Source organism: Glycine soja, chromosome 15 (assembly GCF_004193775.1).
Source record: "Glycine soja cultivar W05 chromosome 15, ASM419377v2, whole genome shotgun sequence".
NCBI classification, from domain to species: Eukaryota; Viridiplantae; Streptophyta; class Magnoliopsida; order Fabales; family Fabaceae; genus Glycine; species Glycine soja.
Window position 1 is genome coordinate 2,674,617 of NC_041016.1, and position 21,898 is coordinate 2,696,514.

A 21,898-nucleotide genomic window follows, 5' to 3' on the forward strand; every position below is an offset into this window, starting at 1 on the left:
TCATATGGCTAGATGCTTTCTGGATTTCTGAGGATATTAACAGCCAGGCCCTAAAATATATTTTCAGAGATTCTCTGTCTGTTAGCTCATCTTTAGTTCTTCACAAAATCATTTTTAAGAAAGTGAAATTGTATGATTTTCCAACGAAGAAACATTTTTTTGGAAGAACTTGAAAGAAAATATATGATTATTATTATTTTAAAAGAAATAAAATATTAAGAAAAAAACTATCAGTTGGACGTACATAATAGTCAGTAAGGGGCTATTTTAACTACTTCACCAATCATCTCAAGTTTAAATTTCTGCCTTTATAATGTGTTTAATTTAAAGAAAAGAAGGGAAGATGAGATATCGCAGCACATGGGAGGAATTTTAATGGAAGATAAGGAAGTATCAAGTATAGGTCTCCTTAGTTTTGTTAAGAGAGGGAGAGCCAAAATGTCATTTTATTTAATTGTAACTCCATGTTTACAAAGACCAACATTTTAAGTGATTCTAAGTTTCTAACCTACTTGATTTGCGAATTAAACAAATTGTACGCAAGTCCAATCTCATTTACTCAATTCTGTGCCTCGGTAAAAAAAAAAGATTCTTGGAATATTGGTGAAGAGTTTTAAGATAGCTTCTCTTTAATAAGTTACTTTGTGCTATGCGAACATAGCGTTGAAAATAGTGGTTTTTTTAAAAAAAAATGAATTTTCAAATATTACCAAGTCCATCATTTGTATTTTCCGTGTGTGTTTGATTGTTTTAATAGAATACGGGTGGCACCGGGCTACAATGATGGTGTTCAGCCCAAAGTTGTCTTTTGGTCAATAACAAACTTGGCCCAGCCCAATCGGGGAAAGGGTCTCGCTGAATGGCGTAATAGAAGTTTGGCCAAAACGCGAAATCTGTGAGCGGAGGAGATACCAGTGGGCACTCCAAGGCAACTTCACACTCCTTTTAATCTTTCATCCTATCTTTGTATTGTTGAACCCTCGATTCTCTGCAACATTCTTCGGTACGCTCCCATTTTTTTTCCTTCTTGTATAGCTCATATCTATTATCAGTGCATTGTCGATTTGATTCTGTGAATTCGATTTCTATACGGTAGCTGTTTTCGAAGCATAGTTACGTTTCTTTAGGATCTACCTCTCGACAATTTTATTGTCTGTATCTAATTCGTTAACTATTATTTTTAATTTATTAACTTCTGAATCGAACAAGATTGTTGAATTATTCATTTCCCCTGTCAGATTCAATTGCTCTTGTGAAATTCCTCCTTTATTAGCGGCTAAACCCTAAATCAGAACTTTGGTGTGGTGTGTTGACTTAATTGAGTGTAGAAATAGAATAATGGTGAAAGCATATACACAGGAACACGTCTACAAGCACCCTTGGGAACGTGTAACTTGTGCATCTTGGCGCAAGTTTGCTGACCAAGAGAACAAACGCATATTATCCCATATTCTTGATGTTGACACATTGAACCACAGCCTTGACCCTTCATCAGGGAAGCTTTACACGACCCGTGCTATCACGATCCATTGTCCTGGGCCGTGGTTTGTCCGCAAGATTGTTGGTCAGGATATTTGCCACTGTGTGGAATCCACTGTGGTGGATGCACGGTCGCGCTCCATGCAACTAACCTCCCGGAATATCAGCCTCCAGAAGTTCATTGAAGTGGAAGAGAAGATCCGATATGATCCTCACCCGGATAACCCGACTGGGTGGACAATTTGCCAGCAGGAGACTCGCATCCGGATTAAGCCGCTGTCGGCTTTGGCATCCATGGCTGAAAAGGTGGAGCAGCGATGTGCTGAAAAGTTCCTTCAGAATAGTGTCAAGGGTAGAGAGGTTATGGAGAGGATTTGTAAATATCTTGAAGCAGAATCAAGCAGCCTTGCCTTGTGATTCTATCTTTCTCATCTCAGTTTTGGGTTTATTTAGTTTAAATTGTTACATTTGTAAGATAACTGAGAAAACATTGCCACATCAAGCAAGACATGGAAGATGATGAAGCTTGTGTCTCTACCCTTGATGGTAAGAACACTATTTGGATCTTCTCTAAATTTTGAACTGGCAAATAATTTTTTAAATTGTTGTAACACAACTTAAAGAATCCTGTTGAATCTCCTTTTATCTGAATCTTGATCAGAGTGAGTTTGGGACCTAACACTGTTGTTCATGTTTGTCTCCTTTCCTAATCTTCCAAGGCGCACTTAATCAGAAGCTTTAGTTTTTATATGGATATCTTGAGGTAGAAGTGATTATCCATAGATTTTCAGGTATGCTTAATTGATGAATGTGTTGATCTCTTTTTCTTATTCTTTTTTTGACATGTAGTTAATTGTTCTATAGAAGTTTGTTTTTGACGCAATATTCGGCATTGACAAAGTGAAAATGAAGTTGTAGTTAATTATTCAATCAAATCTGCTGATGAAGGGTTAACTTTGCACGGTAGCATTTCTGATGAGTTCCAAATATGAAGTCCACGTGCACGAGTGGGGAGATTTTACGTGTATCATTTACATTGTTGGATTTGGTGTTTTCAATGGTGAAATAACATTTTGTTTGGTAGACTTATAGCATGTTTGGCTTGGCCTTGAGAGCTTTCCCCAAGATCAAGACTGGAGTACTTTTTTTTTTTTTTTATCGGCAAGACTGATTTTCCAGAAAGAAAGACATCTTTGGATTATTATTAAACATGATTAGGCTTTGTTTGATTTAAAAGTGAAAAATATAGCTTTTACGTGTGGTTGAAAGTTTTTCATGCTGTTATAAACTATATTTGAGACAGAAGATTTTAGGCGTAAATTCTTTTTATTTAACTCACTTTTAACTGAAGTCATTTATACTATTTAGTTGTAACCAGTGCAACCTACGGAATGAATGCAACTATATCTACCTTTCAACATGATTAATTAAACAATATTGTGATCTGCGTAAAATATTAGTACATAATAGGTAAACTTTTATAGATTATTGACTGATTCATAAAATTATTGTAAGGATGACAAAGAATTGAAAGAATTAATGCGGCGTTCCTTATAATCTTTGTGGGCTCCATTAAGAGTTTTATTTCCTCCTATGGATATTTTGTATTTTTTTTATAAAGCACAATTGTTTAATTATTTTTTGACATAATCATGTATTCGTGTTTTCCTTTAAAAAAGCTGAACTCTTCATTAACCAATGTTCCACGGTTAATCCAATGCTTATGTAGTAAAAGTAATGAAAAAAGGTCGGCCCATATCGATGACCCATAGTAGGTCGTGCAAATATTTTATGATAAAATTGAAGAAAACTTAATTCAAAGGAATTCATATTTTATGTAAATATTTTGAAATCTTAAAATTTTCAGTCTAAACATAACCTAAGATTTTTAATATTTGTTTCTTGATAGTCATTGAAGGCGAGTCCTAGCACAAAGGTAGAGTTGTGTCTTAGAGATTGGTTGTCATGAGTTCAAATTTAGAAACAATTTCTTGGTATATACAAGGAAAAAGCTATGTATAATGACTCTCTCCATACCTTCACAAGTGAAGAGTCCTCAGGCATCGAAGTATGCTAGTCAAAGTCGCAGCTAACTCATAGTATTGCATGATACTATGCTTTTGTAATGGCAGGGTGAGTTTGTGTGCTTAGAATCATAAATGAGTAAATCGGTCATGCAAAATTTATAAACTCTGTAGAATCATAGAGTTTTTTCAATTCTGCTAGGCAGGTGAATTTTTTCTTTCATAAACCATCAATTTGGTTCGTTAAGTGTTACTATTACTCTCTCTCTTAAATACTCTCACTAAATTCATATACAAGCAAATAAATGATGGTGTATCTTGAATTTAAATATAAATAAATCTAACTAATTTTATCCCTATTTAATAATATCATTCCTAAAATATCCTTTATTTAATTGTAACTTTATTTTTAATGACTCTTTCTTATTCATAATAACAAGTTACAATGAATAATATTTTAGGAAAAAATTTATTTTATTTTTACCTGAGATTAGTGTGCCATCTAAATTTCTTAATAAATATGAAATTAGTTATTTCTAATTATATATGAGTCCAAAGAAAATAGACTTTAAACTAATGGAATTATATAAGTAATTCTTAAAAGTATTAGACATCATATTACATAGTCACTCAAGTATTGAAAAATTCTTCGAATACTCCCTCAATATTACTAAAACATATTAAACCAGGAATTAGATTGTCGAATACTTTAATAATTACTTACATAATTTCATTAATTTAATGGTTTATTTATGATTTTTTTCTTACCTCGGGCTTCTGCCAACTTAAGCCCGTATACCAAAGCCCAAAAGCCCAGTGCTCACTAACCCTAACACTGAGATAACTGAGAAAAACACCATTTTCTGTGACTGCATCTTCAACGTCTCGCAACCCACCGCGACCGGAGCTCCGCTCTGCCGCGTCCGAGCTCGCCTCTGTTCTGAACCAGTTTTGTTTTGTTCCTTTGCGGCTTGTTTCTCTGCTTGTGCGAGCTATTGTTCCGGTTCGGTTTCTCATGCTTATGAATGATTATAATTCTATGAATCTAAGCTTAATTAAATATTTGAGATGTGTTATAAAGGCTCTTCTCTCTCTCTTTTTATGCTATGTTATACGCATATGTAAGAATTTATATGCCTATATAAGAATTTTAAATCTTACGAATTGTGTTTCCCCTTCGTGATTTTAACAGAAAAGCAATGGCAAGTGCATTGAGTAGCAGAGTTGAATCTGTTCGAAACTCCCCCTTTCTAAGATTTTCGCTCAACTTCATCAGAGCCCTTAGCTCTTCTTCGTCTTCTTCTTCTGCCGTTTCTTCTGCTGAGAACCTTAAGAAATCAAAGCGAAGGAAGAAGAAGAATTTGTTCGAGGTGGCTCAGTTCTTACCTAACTGGGGAATCGGCTACCACATGGCCAAGACTCACTGGAATGAGGTTTCTTACGAAATCACTAAAATAAATCTCTACAAGGTGGTGTTTCTCTTTCAATCGTCAACGCCTATTTCACTATGAATGAATTGTAGAGTCTCATTTTTTCTTTATTTTATTGCAGGATGGAAGACATGGAAAAGCATGGGGGATTGCTTTTAAAAATGGTCAGTTAGTGTCATAAGCTGCATTAGAATTTTTTTTGTTTTCTGAATTTTGGTTATTCTGTTTGTTGAAGGCAGTGATAATCATTCATTCATTCGTCAATGATACTAGTGTATAGGCTGGGCTAAGAATGCCTTTCTGAACTCTTACATATGAATTTGCCTTGATGGCCATATAATTATAAGGGTAAATATTCCTGAAAGTGTGAGGTGATGACAATTTGATCCTGAAAGATAAAAAAATTTCAGATTAGTTTTCAAATGTATAAAAAGTGCAACAAATTCATCTTGCTGTTAAATTTGTGAGAACATTTTATCACCAAGTTATAATAATATTCAAAGATCAATTTGACACCAAGTTGTAAAGTTTAGGTGTCAATTTGTCTTTAAATTATCTGCATGATTAATTTATAGTATTTTTCATATTTAGGGACTAAATTTGAATTTTCTGTCATTCATGAATCATTTTGTCATTGCCTCACTTTCAGGCACTAAATTTGATGTTTACCCTAATTATAATTCACTTAATAAACTGGCTTGATTTGATATCTTACAACTTATTGCAGGCTTGCCATTAGCAGATGCTCCCAAAAAGATTAGTGGAGTTCACAAGCGCTGTTGGAGGTACATACCAAATGTAGTAAAAGCATTAGAAAGCTCAACAAACTTAACGAGCTCAACAGACAGTGGCTTAAAAGTTGAAACTGAAGCAAGTTGATGCTTTCTAGTGACTTTGGGTATTTAGGTCATCGACATTATACCATGCCTTAGAGTTGATTTTCAATCGGCATTGTTGTTTTCGACTATGGTTGCATTTTTTAGTCGACCATGAAATGTGCTCTGAGGGAGTAATCTAGTTGGATTTGGTTCTTTCTTTGTGTTTGTCTTTGACCCATATTTTCGAAGTTGGTATTACCATCTTCAAGAAACATAACGAAACGAGGATTTGAGAATCAAAGTCGGACTCGTGAACAGGGTAGGTATAAATTGTTGCTTATAAATACAATTATAAGCCGTCTAACTGTGTTATCCGAAGAGCGTGTGCCTGAAGATGGTGTGGTAGGTAGTTATATTTAGTTTCGTGTTTCAAATTTTACAGCATTCACATCCAAAACGTAATTTCTCAATCTTCAACGAGTTTTTAAACACACTAATGAACATGCGTAACAAGAAAATATTTGAGAAAAAGAACTTGCCAAATCTAGAAACAATTAAGTTTAGCCCTTAAACTTTTTTAAAATTTAGGTTTTAGTATTTCAAGTCTCAACAAAACTTTGATCGCTTTGAACACATTTCCAACATTCATTTTTTGGTAAAATAAAACGCACTCCCTATTTTCTAATTTCCACCAAATCACATTCTCAGATGAAAAATTGCTCAAAAACTACACAGGCAGAATTTTAGTAGGAAAGTGAATGAAAAATTCAATTGTTCAAAATCAAAATCATTCAAAGTAAAACCATATTCAAAAATTAATTTTTCAATCAAACCAACTTATTTGTTAACAATTTGGTCTATCCATTTCTTTTTGTGGCAACCAAGTTATTGGTGCCTAATATTCTTTGACTTTTTTTAATAGCTAATCGATGTTGGAAAATATGACTAATCAATAGGTGGATTTTTTTCTTCCAACTATGCTTTTTCTGTCCCTAAGTCAAGAAATCAAGACTCTACTTAAGCGTATCAAACTTAGTTTTACTTAGATCAACAAGTAGTTGATTTCAGTTTACCGATTTTGAAAATCATGTTAAAATTAGTCTAAAATTGAATTTTTTTGAAAGTTTTGGATTGACTCTTATCAAGTTTTAATGATGTTACATTCTCAAAATTCAAATTTAACTAAGGATTATTAGTGAAGTTAGAATTGTTTTCAATATAAGCACTTAGTGAAAAGAGTTTAATTGATTCAGCTGAGCATTATGCGTGAATTATTGTAAATGTTGTGGTAGCCGAGTTTGATTCCCCTTAATATAAGCACTTAGTGAATTTGATAATGGTATGAGATTATTGCGGACATGGGGAGAGTGGTAATCAGATAAGGAATCCAAGTGAAGTGGGCAATTCAATTCATGGCCATTCTAACAGTAGGTTGATCCGATCCGATGATGTAATTTAACAATCAATAACAGTGTTTCTTGTCTATTTGTTGTCATGTGTGTGTTAGTTGTTATTGTTTATTTGCTCTGTTATTGTTTATTTTTAATATTTGAAAAAATCGCCGATGTTTTTTTATGTGTTACTGAGCATTTTCAATTAATGATATTTTGATAATAAAATAAAATAAATGCTTCTTTTGTCTGATGTCTCACGTTTGCTGCTACTTCTTTCCTTTCCTTTCAAAACCTTTTTCCATTTGCATTCTCCAATCCTCCCGTGGGACGCTGCTGTGTGAAGTTATGCATGCATGATATTGGAGACACTAGTCGTTACATCACATTGCTTTCTTCATTTCCTTTCCTATCTATCTCACTGTTGTTTTACCTTTTCCATTGTATTGTATCTATACTAATAACATGGCATTTCCTCTGTCCTTTCCCTTTCAATGTCAATTTCTCAAATCCAAGATATCATTACCCATGCCATGACCATCCCTGTGCACTTTTATTTCCTTGCTTGTAAAGAGAACATAATTATTACTCTAACTGAAACCCTAATATTTTCATAAATTAATATATTTATGTAAACTTTTAAAAAGTTTTGTTTACGTGTATTTAGGACATATGTCAAGAAATAAATAAAAATATTAATTGAAAACTAACAATATTTAAAAACTTGAAAATAAGAAATATTTATTAATTTCTCACGTATAATTGTCTCTCCTCTTTATATGTTCTCTCTCTCTATATTAACATATTGTTACTATGTTGAATTCTAACTTAGGCATTACACTCTTTACAAAATGGTTGCCACCTTCATGTACTTTCCCAAATCGACGATAACAACATCCTCGTCATCATCCGATTTTGAGAGAATTTCTACTTTCTTGTTTTGTGTAGTTCATCAACTGTGTATGCAAGGCGCTGGTTTTGTTACCTTATGAAGAACATGGTACAAGAAGCACTGGGAGACGCCATGCAAGCTCAATCAGTATCCCCCACATGGCCAACTGCATTCTATCTTCAAGCAGTGGCCCTCTTCAGCCTCGGGATGGACCATGATGCAGAGGAAAGTCTTAAAGATGGCACAACACTGGAAACCAGAAAACATAGAAATTGAAGTGTACATAGTTTTTTTTTCCTTCTTTTTCTTCCCTTTCATTTCTCAAGGAAATGTTACAAGCATTAGCTGTATGTATCTTAATTTGTCTGTCCATTATTTCCTTCAACAGTTTTCAAACTCTTGTTGTCTATGCCTCCTAGGATTTTGTTTTCATAAAAAAAAAAGCTGTGAAATTGCTCTGGTTCATATAAAAATATTATATACAATAACTTAAACATTCAATATTCAGTTAGTAATATTTATTTATTTACTAAAAAATATTAATATAAAAGAAAATTCAAATTTATACAAATAATACAAATTGATTTTGATTTTCTATCAGGTGATCAAGTCTAAATTAATTAGATAAAAGTTAAATTGATAAATAATAAAATCCTCAATTAATTATTGATTGGATAACAAGACAAAAAAAATATATTATTAAATACAATAAATGTGAAACAAGATGTTATCGGTGCCCTTGTTTTAGGCGGAAAAGTTTTATCTCTTTTTTTCTGCCTGAAAAGTTTTATCTCTCTACCAACAACCTTTTAAAATAGGTTAATGAATTTAGCTAGGCAAGTTTAAGTTTTTTTTTTTTTTAAATTTTGGTTGGATGTAAGTTTTTTTTTTCATTTTTAATCTACGTAAGTTATGTGTTTTCAATTTTAGTTTTTGTAATTTTTTTTTTATTTTAATTTTTTTATGTTTTTTCAATTTTAATACATTAAAATATGAACTTACAAGTTACAAGAATTAAAAATAAAAAAAATAAATCTTAAAAAAAGATTAAAATTAAAAAAACATGAACTTTTAAAAACTAAAAATCAACAATTTTTTTTACAAGGGACAAAATTAAAAAACTGCAAACTACTAAAATAAATAAATAAATTTACTACGACCAAAATTAAAAAGACCCAAATTTATATCAACTAAATTCACATTTATGCCTATAGAATATAAACGATTATTCCTAAGGGAGATGGGATGCGATGAGTTTAGTGATGTTGTCTTGTCTGATAGTTCAAGTGTCATGATACAAATCTTGTTTTTTTTAATTATCCACTTAATTCAAGTAGTTTTCAATCTTATATCTTTTAGTTCCTTTAATTAATAATTAAATTTTTTAGTATTTAAAGTTTATATTTTAATTCTCAAAAAAATCTTTGTTAAAATTATTTAATGTCATGGGTTAAAAGATTTTGACGGAGTTAAAATATAAACTTTAGAGACTAAAAAGTTCACTTATTAAATTTCGGAGACTAAAATATCCAAATATTAACTAAAGGAACTAAAAATGATAAATTTGAAAACCATCCTTAAGATTAAACCTATTTTTTTTTATCCAAAGAAATTAATCTCAATTAATTGAACTAAATTTCCTTGATTCATGGTTCATATCTTGTGACTCCGCTTTGCTGAATTCTAAGACAATTTGATGTTATTATAGTTCAAGTATTTATTATGACAATCAGTGGTACATGTACATGTATGGACTGATAAACGAAGCACTGCACGTTTAGCTTATCATAAAATCAAGATGATACTATTTTTCTTCAAATATGTAAAGGCACTTGTTTTAAATGGTACTCCCCTCCTTTTCATTTATATTTTCATGTTTAAGATTATTAGACATGAATTAAAAAATATTTAATAGAATTATATTTGAACTAAATATCCTTATTTAATATCTTAATTTTCTATGCCTTTGCCTGCCCCACTAGTAGTAACAATTAAAACGGATATATTTGAGAGAAAAATATTAATCAAAATTTGAAATTCTAAAACATCAACTGTTTTGGAGAGAAAAAAAAAAGCTAAAACAAAAAAATGGGAAGGAGTAACGATCAAATTTAACACTATCATCTTATGGAAATTATCTCCATCCTTCGACACTAATCCAAATCTAATAGATTTATAGAAGAACTTTGGATCAAGTACGTAGATGAATCTAAATGAGCATCACTAAAGGATATGGATCCCAATTGTATTCATATATAATAAGTCCACATCTACAATTTACAATCTAACCACATGTCCAATTGTCCATGGATGATCCCGAAATCATCCGTAAGAGATAAGGAACATAATATATGCCTAACAATGCCAACAACACCAACTTCCACCAGCAGAGATTAAATACTAGAATTTAAAACACTGGGATGTATATTTTTGCAAATCACATGAAATAGTACTTCAAACTGCAGCGATGTCCTATAACTGCACGTCCCCCATCACATACAAAATATAATAATACCATTAAAATATGCAGGAGGATCATCTCATCATGACGACAATGAGCATAACAGCATCTCAGGGCATGAAACTTAAAGACAACAAATCTAGATCTTATCAAGTTTCTCAACCTTGACAGCCGGATTCGCTTTAGCTATGGCATCCCTTGCAGCAGTGTGGTAATCAAATGGGCAATTATGCTTGTCTGAGTAGCGATGTACAGAACAGAAAAGGTTACCACATCGACAATTAAATCCTGTCAAACCAACCCGCTTATTGCAGTTGCTGCATCGTTTTGGACCATCCTTGGGCTTTGCCTCATCACTCTCCTCTGAACCTGAAGCAACTAAAGGTTGTGCGGGGATAATTTTAGGCTCTATTGAATTGACTGAAACATCCACACTGGTAGCAATGGCAGGTTCATTTCCACTGCTGCTTGATGACCCATTCATAATATTCCCAATGGATGATGCTACAAGCCCTGCCTGCTCCTGTTTCAGCATCATGTCTTTGTGGCACTTAGAACACATGTTCATGGTAGCTGCACTTCCAAAAAATCCGCAGTTGGTGATGCACAATATAGGACCTTCTGGGGGAGCTTCGCATCCAGTCTTGTCATGGTCCATCTTTTTTTCAACTTTCCTGTACCAAAGAAATTTAAATACTAAACTGTCAGAATATAAAGTCATAGCTAATTTAAGAACAAATGTCATTTCTGAGCATACACAGTGTCCAATGTATATTTAGCATACATACTAGCAACCCTTCTTGATACTTTGTGTGTAAATATGGCAAATCAAGCTAGTTGATAAATGTGCTCTTAAGCAAGAAACACATATCGAGCTTTGTTTAACTCTCTAAGCATGCATATCCGAAAGCTCACATAAACAAACAAAATCCCAAATGCCCAAGGTTCAAATCTTAATTCTAGGCAAAATAAAAAAAAATGGAAATTCTTCATAAATAGCAAGAAATCAAGTTAAGAGTATGTTAGGTATGTTGGAATCGAGAATTCATTGTGTCATGGTGGGAGGAAATGATTTTGTGTGTTTCCTAAACAGGCATTTAGCATATGTCAGTGAATACTACCAAACAAGCTCAATGTTATAAGATAATGCAGAACAGTCCCCTAAGCTTATTCCTAATCCTAGACAGTCCCGTTCTCAAAAAAGTATCACTTTGGATTGCATATATGATTCCTCTGCCCATACTTGTGCTCATACAACTGTTTTAGATCACAAACCTTCTCAAATTATACACAAACAGAAATTATTCATTAACCAGAATAGATTGTTCATTCATGTAACCAATAGTGCTAGCTCTGCCACAAATGACAAAACAACTATCTCCAACAAAATAAAAAACATTGGAAAAACATGAATTCCAGGGAAACACGGAAACATTAAACGACATGAACCTATCATATGAGCACATGGTTGTCGAGTCCCTGCACTGAAAATTCAATAAACATATTAAAAAATGAATATGGCAATCCTACTTGTCTACCCTTAGTACATATCTCATATCTGCATGCATAACTGATAATATCCATTTTTCCACCCAACCAAAATTCATATTCCTTAAAAAACATTGGAAAAAAAATTCAAACCTGAACAAATGATTTTGAACGCAACAACAGAAACGAAAATAAAATCTGCGAACATTACAAGACACAATCTAACCTGATAGGCAGGAAAAAAAATAATTAAAAAAATCCGCGAAACGAAAGCTTCAGGCCGAATAGCATCGAATAAAAACCCTGCATACAGAAAACAGAAAAACAGATTAATTATAAAAAAAAATGACAAACCGATAAAAGTCGAAAAAAATTGATAAAAAGGCCACGGAACCCTAACCCTAATAGATTTGGGATCAACGAGGGGAGAGAGAGAGAGGTGTTGTCAGTCTCTCTATCTTTCTCGCTTCTATATTACAAAATGAACGCTATTTCATGATTGGTGGCGACGTGTGAAGTTATTCTTGAGTCTTGACAGACAAACATTCATTTGAGACAAGTTTCAACACACACAACATTATTGCGTCTTCTGATGTATACACTCAATTAATCGACTCTTTTCGTCAAAAATAAAAATATGTACACTTATTTAGTCGATTACATCGTCAACTTAATTGGTTAAGTTTGGTCAAATTTAACTTAATTGATTAACGTTACTTTTATAACTTTCTAAAAAAACAATTCCTCTCATTCCATCCAAATCAAACAACTTTCATCTATTTTTCTTAAACTAAACAATTTAACTTTCATCTATTTTAACTCCCTTTGTTGCTTCACTTGCTTTATCTCCACGCAGTTCTCAAATTAATTAAAATATCATAAATACTACCCATCCATTATTTTATTAAAATCATTTAACCTATTTTTTTAAGCACAATTTGATAAATGAAAAGTTTTTACTTTCTAGATAATTTTAAAGGAAGAAATTATGATTTTCATATTTGATATGTAATTAATTTTAAAAAATTATCAGAAAATTATTATGATTCTTATAAATTAATTTTAATTTATTTTTCTGAAAAAATATTTCCAAAAAAGAGAGACATGAATCTAACCTTTCAAAGCAGAATTTTTTTTAGTTACATAAGAATATTTAATTTTTTAGATAATATATTAACACTAAACAAACATATTTTATATATTCTTTCAAATGTCATCATATTCCTTGAAAATGAAAAAATTCTCCCCACTAAATGTTCGTAATATTTTTTTAATATTTTATTTCATATACAGTTAATGTAAAAATATTTAACGTTATTACTTGTAAAATGATCATTATTATAATGAATAAATTCTATATATATATATATATATATATTATCATTTGTGATTACAGAGTTTTTTTTTACAACTTCTGTTTGTTTCCAACAATTATTATATTTTAGAAACGAAGTGACGATTTTGGCGGAAAAACTCAAAAAGTTTTCGCGAGCAATGACGTTTCTATTGATTAAAAAAATGTTTTATACTACTAGCCATGAACCCTGCATAAAACAAAATGAAAAAAAAGTAAAAGTAAACATTAATTTATTTAACATAAAAAATAAAAATAAAAATAGGTAGTTGGTTGTTCTTGGGTAAGGTAAGGGCGAGAGAGTCCAGTGAGTGAGTGTTAGCGGTTCTGGAAATTGATTGAGTCGAAAAGAACCCTAACATAAAATGGATTCTCAGGTTGCCGTAGCTCTTGCTCTTTCACTTGTTGGTGGTGTCAGCACTTCTATCGGTACACTTCTCTGCTCTTTATTTCACTTACATAGCTTCAACATTTTCAATTTCAATTTTGACCCTCTCTTGGATTACTATTTCAATTGCTTATTTTTATATTTATGCCAGCTCCATCTCTTGATGAAAGCTTATCATCACTTATTCGTTATCTATTTATCTTTTGAATTATAGTATTTCCGTTCAGTTTTTGTGTGTTTATAAGCTGTCGTTGTGAAACAGGTGCACTTTTTGTAATTGTTAATAAAACACCCAGTTTGAAGATGCTTGGGCTATTACAGGTAGTTTTAGTTGGTCAGGAATTTTATTTATTTATTTATTTTAATTTATGAGAATGCATTGATTCAGTTAGAATCATTCTGTCCCTCTCTTTAGTCAAATGTGATGAAATGTATTCTATTTGTTGGTTTGCTTGCTCAATTCTGTTTTCTTAAACTGTTTCATTGCATGAAGGGTTTTGCTGCTGGTTTGATGCTTAGCATATCGTTCTTTGATTTGGCCCACAATGCTTTGAACTCACTGGGCTTCTTGAAAGGAAACCTTTGGGTAGGCTGCGCACTTCAGCTATCATAAAGAAGTCATCTAACTGCAATGTTTTTCTTTCGTATCATCTTCTCTCGTGTTAGTTCTGACCAAATGTTCCATCTTCTCATTCATGTAGTTTTTTGCCGGGGTAATATTCTTTGCTGTTGTTGCCAGTTTTATCCCAGAGCCAACACTTACTCCCACTTCTGATGTGAAGGGCAGAAAGGTTTTAACGAACTTGTTCTTACAAATAACTGCTACCTCTGTATTGTTGCTTTTGCAAAGTGGCATTGGAGCTGCTATGTATAATATCTACATAGATATAAATTTTTGATAGACGTAATGACATGTTTGAAATTAGAAAAATGGGGATGAAGGAGACAAGGATATTATGAAAAAGCATCGTCGGCAAGTTTTATTCAGTGGAATTGTTACAGCTGTAGGTATGGTTGTCTGGGTACTTTGAAACCTAACATTTTTCTTACAATGTGGCTCTTTTTGCAACAGAAGATTATGAATATATTAGAGAAATATTAATATTAAATTTCTTTTGACTTTTCTAGGAGTTTTGTATTCAAGAGTTAAAAATTCCTTGTTAATTAAAGACTTGAGCAACTTCAATTCTCATTTTTCTTTGTTTCTTTGAGTTCTGTTTTTTTTCTTCTTTTTTGTTCTTTTCCTAGGCATAAGTTTGCACAATTTTCCAGAAGGAATGGCAGTGTTCCTTGGATCCTTAAAGGTACCCATGAACCTATTGATGTGCTTATGGATCTGCAACATTATTATTAATTGTTGAAGCATTACTTATATTGTATCCACCCTGATATGCTTGTTAATAATGGCACTTCAATTTGATGTTTGTGACATGCTTTTTCAACAGGGCCTCCGTGTTGGCCTCAATTTAGCATTAGCCATTGCTCTGCACAATATCCCAGAGGTATAATTTTTCATCTTGTGATGTAACCTGTTCACTCTACAAGTCTACGCACATTAATTATATTTGAGTGGGGCAATTAATAATGATGGAAAACCACTGTTCCTTAAAATCCTTGATGCTTTCTTGTCTCTATTTTTTATTTTTATTTTTATTGTTCATTATTTTGAGTTTGACACTTTTTTCTCCTGGAATAGTATTCCGTCAAAACACATTTAAAAATGCTCTACAGTTCTTATTGTAATTTAACAACCTTCTGTCTTCTAGGGTGTTGCTGTTGCACTTCCTGTTTATTTTGCGACACAAAGGTAATGACTTTAAGGGCTCCTGTTGGTTCTAGTATTTGTAGCACTTAGAGATGACAAATGACTTTTAATAGCTATTCAAGCGTAAAGGGTTTATGATCAATTGCTACTGTGTCTGAAATTTGCATATGAAATATTGAACTCAGCAATGACACACACACACACATAATCAGGCAGATTGTGGCAAATATGTTCTCAGTGGCTCTGAGTAGGTGATATTGGAATTGTTATCTCAATAGTTTGTGCTATAGAGGGTTGCTGATGTATATGATCAGTTGTTCACCATTTTATTAGTGGTAGTAGTGTGTGATGGTGACAATGGAAATGATAGCTAGCTATTGTGTGAAGCAAAGCCTTTAAATTTATGGCCATGATACTATTGTTTCACTGTGGAAGTTTTTTTTTGTTCACTTCTGCTGCAACAGAAAGAGATTAACACTAAAGAAAAGAATCTTGATCCTGTTTTGGGTTTGAATGCTGGTACCTATACAAATAAAAATAAATGCTTATGAAAATCTAGTTACAAGATGTAATGATGCATACATTTGCAAATTTTGATACTTGATGTCATTCTTTTGTTATATAATAATAGCTCCTGGAATAATTAGTTAACCTTAAATCTTGTTTTTTGTTGCTATGTTAAATGAAGTTGTGCAAGTAATTATGTAAAATTGAATAATAACCTTTTTATTCTGGATGTGTCCTAGTAAATGGCAGGCATTCAAATTAGCATCACTTTCTGGCTTTGCTGAACCCCTGGGAGTTATAATCGTAGGTATATCATCTGTTTTATGTTGTTTTGTGCAATAGAGTTTAATTTTCTTTTTAAAGAAGCCGAAAGAAATCATTGGCAGTGATGTGATATTATAAGTTTATAACAATGATGAAGCATGACATGCTTCAATATTAGGGTCAGGTAATATATGCATTACCCAGCTCAAGTTTTCAACCTCACCCATTAAATCTCTATCTCTACTATAGAGTTGGTGTTTATGGTTTAATTATGTAGATTCATTATTTTTTTGACACTCAAGATTTCTTAGATATGTGTGAATTACGAAGTCGAGCTTAGTGTGATGATTTTTTTCTCTCTCACTGTAGCCTATCTATTCCCTAGCAGCTTAAGTCCTGAGATTCTGGAAGGTTTACTTGGATCAGGTTTGCAATGATACAGCATGTAGATGTCACAATGGAATTTTTGGCATTTATTTTATTATGCAGATTTGACCTATGATGATTAATTACAGTTGGTGGAGTTATGGCTTTTCTGACCCTTCATGAAATGCTGCCATTGGCTTTTGATTATGCGGGACAGAAGCAATCTGTTAAGGCTGTCTTTTTGGGGATGGCTTTCATGTCTGCAAGGTAAGAATCTCATTGCTAATCAAATAGTTTTTCAAGAGCTGATGATATAGCTTCTTTCTTTATTGCTACTTTGGTAAGATATTTAATGCATTTGAGTGTCCTCTTTCACGTCTCTATATATTAAAGTAAACTAATATGCATGTTAACTAGCAACTAGTAATAATGAATGTTGCCTCCTGTAATGGGAGGAAAACAAGAGTGTTATTGTGGTGACAGCAAGTGCAGACAATTGGCTGTGTCTACTCATTTATCCAAGAGTCAATAATAATATCAACTTATTCTGGCACAAGATTTTTGGCTCTTTAGTATCTTCCTGTCTAAAATTTTTTTTGTTACCAGATTTGGTACAAACATGGTCAAAACATTATTTGTAGCTCTTTAGTATCTTTCTGCCACTCTTTTGCTGATGAGTTCTCATCTCGTTAATATTGCTGGATATGCAGCCTGTATTTTCTAAGTATCAGCTTACCTGAGGACTTAAGCTTGTAGGTGGGAACAACCTCTTCTCTTTTCTAAATGCCATGAATTTCAGTCTCATTGTGATGTTTCCTGATTCTAGCATCCATCGCAGCAAAGTTCCTTCAGAAGGGGTCTCACATAGTGTCCAAGGACAATAATGCACCGCCATGTGTTTAGGAAAATAATCAATCAGACATCAATTTTGAGGGATGCATTCCACCTATGATTGTGGTTCCCCTATAGACTAATGTACAAAAAAAATAAGAGTATAACTCCTTTAAATTCTTTAACTGACCCACCTTGTATACTGTATCATCAACGATAATGGACTTTAAATTGCACAATTTGCTGATAATGTGTTGTGTTAATATATTTCAGCCTTGGGGGTATAAGAAACAATCACATAACATAAATATTAATGTCGGCCAGAGGAACACTTCTGCTGGTGAAAAGGTTCCTAATGAGTCATGAGTCATTATGCATGGAGCATTCTTCCTTTACAATTGGTTTACTCCACTAGGCCCAAGCCAACAATTTTTTTTGCGGCTATTGCTTTATACACCCCAAAAATTGCTTCCTGTACCTTCCAGAATGTAAAGGTTCAATTAATCTGGAATGTAATTTTACATTTCGGATTGGTGAATCCAGAGGCCAAAAATGGATGCAGGATACAACTTGTTGGTGCAGGAAGCAACAACCGTTTTTCACTTGCATTCTCAAGGCTCCACTGGCCCAAACCCAAAGGGTATGGGTAATCGGACCATTTGCCTGCTTTGTAATCAGTTTGGTTCTCCGCTCTCTTTTACGAATATTAACACAAAAAAAAAAGGTTATCTTAAGCGAATAGTCTAATATTCAAAAAAAAATTAAGAATGTGTCATGCGAAAATTTCACGTGCTTTGAAATTCACCAATAAGATTATTTGTACTTACCAAACCATTCATATTTATTTATAATTTTATGTTTGGGGTTTTTGGTGATATAATACTATAAACCAATAGCTGGACGGGGTTTCTTGAAATTTGGTGATATAAGTGTGAATTCACTGATTCATTCTATATTTGTTCGAAATCACGCCTTCTTTCTTACTCGAACAACTTTAAAATAATATTATTTTGGTACCAAGCTGTAAAATATTTAAATCTTAAGTAGGTTATTGAACATAGTTAAGCATCTGAAACAGCTCTCTGTTGCCTATTAAACAAACATTCCCCTCATGTAGAATCCAAATCACGAAGTATATTTTAGGTATGTAGCAAGAGTATGCTTATAAAAACTAATTAGAAAGAAGTGATGGGACACAAATGATTAATATATTAAAGTTAAAGTTAAATCATTTAGATAATATTTAATTTTAATTCTTAGCAAAAATAATTTTTATTAAATTTTATTTATCTTTTGATTGAATTTCAAATGAGTTAGGATTTCTTTCTCCTGGTGTACTAGAGGTTAAAATAATAATAAAACAAAAAACTAATGCCTTTCAAGGTTAAATATTTTCAAAGTGAGTTTAGTTTTTTTAATAAAGTTTTTTCTTCTTCTTTTGTTAGCAATTGAATCTTGATCAATTCGCAAATGTTATGTTGGTAATCAAAGTGGAAACACATGTTTTGATTAGATATTCGTGTAAGCAAATTAAACTATCATGTATAGATTTTTTACGCTTCAACATACAAGAAAATTATACTAAAAAATATCTCCCTTCTCTAACTTTCCTTCTTGAGTATTTATGATGATGCAGACACCTTTGATAGTTTGGCATCTTATGTGAAGTCTTCTTTTACACACACATATATATTATTTGTCTTATTTTGAATTCAAACGGAGCTATTATGATAATTTCTTCCTAACCCCTCGTTTAAACTTACTTCTGCCCTTAATGAAGTGAGAAGTGATGAAGTTATTTTAATTTACAGAAAAATGCAAGATAAGAACTTATGTCTTAACTTATTCATATAAGATATATTAATACATGTAAATGAAAAATAATTAGAGAAATTTTGAAACTCTAATTCTATAAATATTTAGAGTGTAAGATCAAGTCTTTAGTAAAAAAGTAATTATATCTTGTAAAGATGTTTATAACATTTGTACTCATAACGATAAACATCTACAATGATATTCATTACCTTTTTATTCATATTAAGCATAATAAATTAATATAATATATTAAAAAAAAATACTAGACTTTCTGTTATAAAAAAAAATTCTAGATACGAAGATCAGCTTCAGATGACAGGTCTAATATTTATCGTGGAATAAGATTCACATGCCCACAGAAACATAATATATAAAAATTTACGTTGGATGTTTCTAAATATTATAAATTATAATTTACGCTTAAGAATTTTGTCTGAATCCTTATAAACAGCCAAATAAGGTTGGTTTTCATTATTACGCTAGCTTTTATGTTTTGAAATCTCTTAACTCTATTCAATCCAAGACAAATGCACCGACTAGAAATAACAAATATTCACCCTATTGTGTTACGTTTTTAATTAAATTCTGAAACACAAGTAGCTAGTATGGGTAATAAACGAGTCTGAACTAAAAGATTAATCTTTTTCTTAATTAGCGGTTCTATGGCATATATTGTGTGTGTATGTATTTTTTTAGAAGATATAGTGGGGTTTAAGCTACTAGTTTATACCTCTCGTAAAGAAAAGTTAGTTTATATCCTATTTGATTAGCTTATAAATTTATTTAATTGAGTTAAAAGTTTTTGATAAATTAACTTAATTATTTTACTAGCTTATAACTTAATTATAAGCTAAAATTTCCTCTGCCTTAAAAAAAAGCTATAAATTTCTTCTGTCAGTTATAGTTTATAGCTTATAACTGATGGTTTATACTATATTTATTCTTAATAATGTTTTAATACACTTCCACTTATTGTATTGTCTTAAATTGCAATAATCAATGTTTCGACAACTGTATTTTTTTTATTTTATTTCCCGATACTAAGTTACACATCATTGGCCGTTTTTTGATCTTTTGAGTAATAACTCGTGCTCATGAAATTACATTTTAGGTTTTGGGTATTCCATGAAACGTCAATATTGAGGACTTGAAAGAATATATGTGAATAAATTGTGTGAACTAAAATATCATGTATTTTATTAAAATATTAAATTGAATGATGCAAAAAAGTGTAATAATTAAAATATATAGTTTAATATTAAAAATATAACAAAAATAGTATAATAATAAAAAGTGTTTAAAATATTTTTTTAATTAATTTTAAGAAATTATATTGTCATAAACTGATTTTTTAAAGAAATTATCATAAACTAATAATATGAGTAAAGGGGAAAGCTAAATTATTTTAATTACTACTCTATTGTTCAACATTTAAACTTATTTTTCACATTACACTATTTATTTTATTGATAAGGTGTAATTCAATTGGTTAAATAAGGTGTGTGAACCATTATAACCCCGATATTTATCTTTAATTCCTACACATAAAAGAAACATTACACTTTATTTTAATTGTTGCTTTCTTTATCTTAATTTTTAATAATATATTTTATCTTTAGAAAAAAATTGATAAAAATTTAAATTTTTTTATATACTAAAACTATTATTTTTCTATGAAATAATAGAATTTACACATAAAAGATAAACAAAATATGTCTTTTTATATCTCTTATTTTTTTAAAATAGTTTAACAACTAATTTTACTAAACACTTTTAATTATTTAAACTAGCTTATTAGTTTTTAGCATTCCACCAATAACTTTTCAGCCTTAAAGTAACTTATCAATTTTCAGTTAAGTGATGAACTTTCAACTAACTTATTGATTAGTTTTGTCAAATCTGTCTTGGAATTTCTTGAATCAATTTAAGAGTTTAAAAATTTACTCTACTTTTACATTTTCAGTAATAATAATAATAATAATAATAATAATAATAATGTTGATTTATGGACTTGTTAATTTTTTTTTTCATCAAAGGTAATACATATTTATAAACTATATTATTTGTATGCATATATATAGCATAGAAGCAACACCCTTGGATGAAACGTCATTTTACCCTTAAATATATTTTGTATTCTATATAGACGTGCTTTCATTGATCTAAGCTATCAAGGGGACAAAATTGTCCCACAAGGACAGAAAATCGAGCATAACGCATTTTCCTCCGAGTATTAATGTTGTGTCCTCCCTATCTATCGCTTTGTAATAATGACACCAATAACTTAACAGAAATCTTGCTTATATATATATATAAAAGACTTAAGCAGTTATCTCTTGCCCTACATGCCCCATTGGCCCCATATATATTGCTAAGTTGCTACTTCCTAGCTTTGCATACAATACGTGTACAGCATCAGCTTTATTCGATAGGATTGTTTTTGCAATGGTCCCCATAATCGTAATATTCTCTACAATCTCCACCATTGGGAGAAGGTTGCAGTCAAAAAAGCAAAATCAAAATGTATACGTATAAATAACCTCATTTATCAGCCTAGTTATAATATATATATATATATATATATATATATATATATATATATATATATATATATATATATAAACC

At 31.4% G+C, this 21,898-nt stretch overlaps 4 protein-coding genes across 13 annotated transcripts; 3 read left to right on the forward strand and 1 right to left on the reverse strand.

Moving 5' to 3' along the window:
- Positions 1 to 854: 854 nt before the first annotated feature.
- Positions 855 to 2,568, forward strand: LOC114386441 (PRELI domain containing protein 3B). 4 transcript variants are annotated; one of them, XR_003661087.1, is made up of 4 exons: positions 855 to 1,003; positions 1,239 to 2,025; positions 2,199 to 2,270; positions 2,344 to 2,568. XR_003661087.1 is itself a non-coding variant. In XM_028346445.1 (2 exons), the coding sequence occupies exon 2, from the start codon at positions 1,339 to 1,341 to the stop codon at positions 1,894 to 1,896; it is 558 nt and encodes a 185-aa protein (XP_028202246.1). In that variant the 5' UTR covers positions 855 to 1,003; positions 1,239 to 1,338; the 3' UTR covers positions 1,897 to 2,158. The 4 variants fall into 4 exon arrangements, 1 of the variants encoding a protein (XP_028202246.1); XR_003661089.1 differs by having other exon boundaries at positions 2,428 to 2,568; XR_003661088.1 differs by lacking the exon at positions 2,199 to 2,270 and having other exon boundaries at positions 2,329 to 2,568.
- Positions 2,569 to 4,341: 1,773 nt separating this feature from the next.
- Positions 4,342 to 6,115, forward strand: LOC114386928. 2 transcript variants are annotated; one of them, XM_028346996.1, is made up of 4 exons: positions 4,342 to 4,526; positions 4,696 to 4,972; positions 5,055 to 5,097; positions 5,661 to 6,115. In XM_028346996.1, exons 1-4 carry the CDS (start codon positions 4,519 to 4,521, stop codon positions 5,810 to 5,812), a joined length of 480 nt encoding a protein of 159 aa, XP_028202797.1. In that variant the 5' UTR covers positions 4,342 to 4,518; the 3' UTR covers positions 5,813 to 6,115. The 2 variants fall into 2 exon arrangements, with proteins under 2 accessions (XP_028202797.1, XP_028202798.1); XM_028346997.1 differs by having other exon boundaries at positions 4,344 to 4,506.
- A 4,133-nt stretch (positions 6,116 to 10,248) lies between these two features.
- On the reverse strand, positions 10,249 to 12,704 carry LOC114388569 (zinc finger A20 and AN1 domain-containing stress-associated protein 8-like). The gene is made up of 3 exons (XM_028349117.1): positions 12,384 to 12,704; positions 12,210 to 12,286; positions 10,249 to 11,169 (listed from the first exon to the last, which is right to left on the reverse strand). Exon 3 carries the CDS (start codon positions 11,151 to 11,153, stop codon positions 10,635 to 10,637), a length of 519 nt encoding a protein of 172 aa, XP_028204918.1. The 5' UTR covers positions 11,154 to 11,169; positions 12,210 to 12,286; positions 12,384 to 12,704; the 3' UTR covers positions 10,249 to 10,634.
- Positions 12,705 to 13,589: 885 nt separating this feature from the next.
- Positions 13,590 to 17,708, forward strand: LOC114388636 (zinc transporter ZTP29-like). 6 transcript variants are annotated; one of them, XM_028349224.1, is made up of 13 exons: positions 13,590 to 13,766; positions 13,988 to 14,046; positions 14,219 to 14,311; positions 14,427 to 14,516; positions 14,652 to 14,733; positions 14,974 to 15,029; positions 15,171 to 15,227; positions 15,492 to 15,532; positions 16,237 to 16,304; positions 16,631 to 16,687; positions 16,777 to 16,894; positions 17,338 to 17,379; positions 17,454 to 17,708. In XM_028349224.1, the coding sequence occupies exons 1-13, from the start codon at positions 13,703 to 13,705 to the stop codon at positions 17,509 to 17,511; spliced, it is 885 nt and encodes a 294-aa protein (XP_028205025.1). In that variant the 5' UTR covers positions 13,590 to 13,702; the 3' UTR covers positions 17,512 to 17,708. The 6 variants fall into 6 exon arrangements, with proteins under 6 accessions (XP_028205025.1, XP_028205026.1, XP_028205027.1 ...); XM_028349225.1 differs by having other exon boundaries at positions 17,466 to 17,708; XM_028349229.1 differs by having other exon boundaries at positions 13,591 to 13,766; positions 17,338 to 17,383.
- Positions 17,709 to 21,898: the final 4,190 nt, after the last annotated feature.

What these genes read in the sequence shown, in the direction of transcription:
- LOC114386928 (XM_028346996.1), top strand. An exon ending in CTAAAATAAATCTCTACAAG is followed by an intron (nt 4,973 to 5,054) that starts GTGGTGTTTCTC and finishes ATTTTATTGCAG; the next exon opens with GATGGAAGACATGGAAAAGC. An exon ending in GGGGATTGCTTTTAAAAATG is followed by an intron (nt 5,098 to 5,660) that starts GTCAGTTAGTGT and finishes AACTTATTGCAG; the next exon opens with GCTTGCCATTAGCAGATGCT.
- LOC114388569 (XM_028349117.1), bottom strand. Translation starts at nt 11,153, where the DNA reads ATGGACCATGACAAGACTGGATGCGAAGCTCCCCCAGAAGGTCCTATA.
- LOC114388636 (XM_028349224.1), top strand. Translation starts at nt 13,703, where the DNA reads ATGGATTCTCAGGTTGCCGTAGCTCTTGCTCTTTCACTTGTTGGTGGT. An exon ending in TGTTCCTTGGATCCTTAAAG is followed by an intron (nt 15,030 to 15,170) that starts GTACCCATGAAC and finishes CTTTTTCAACAG; the next exon opens with GGCCTCCGTGTTGGCCTCAA. An exon ending in GGAAGGTTTACTTGGATCAG is followed by an intron (nt 16,688 to 16,776) that starts GTTTGCAATGAT and finishes GATTAATTACAG; the next exon opens with TTGGTGGAGTTATGGCTTTT.
- LOC114386441 (XM_028346445.1), top strand. Translation starts at nt 1,339, where the DNA reads ATGGTGAAAGCATATACACAGGAACACGTCTACAAGCACCCTTGGGAA.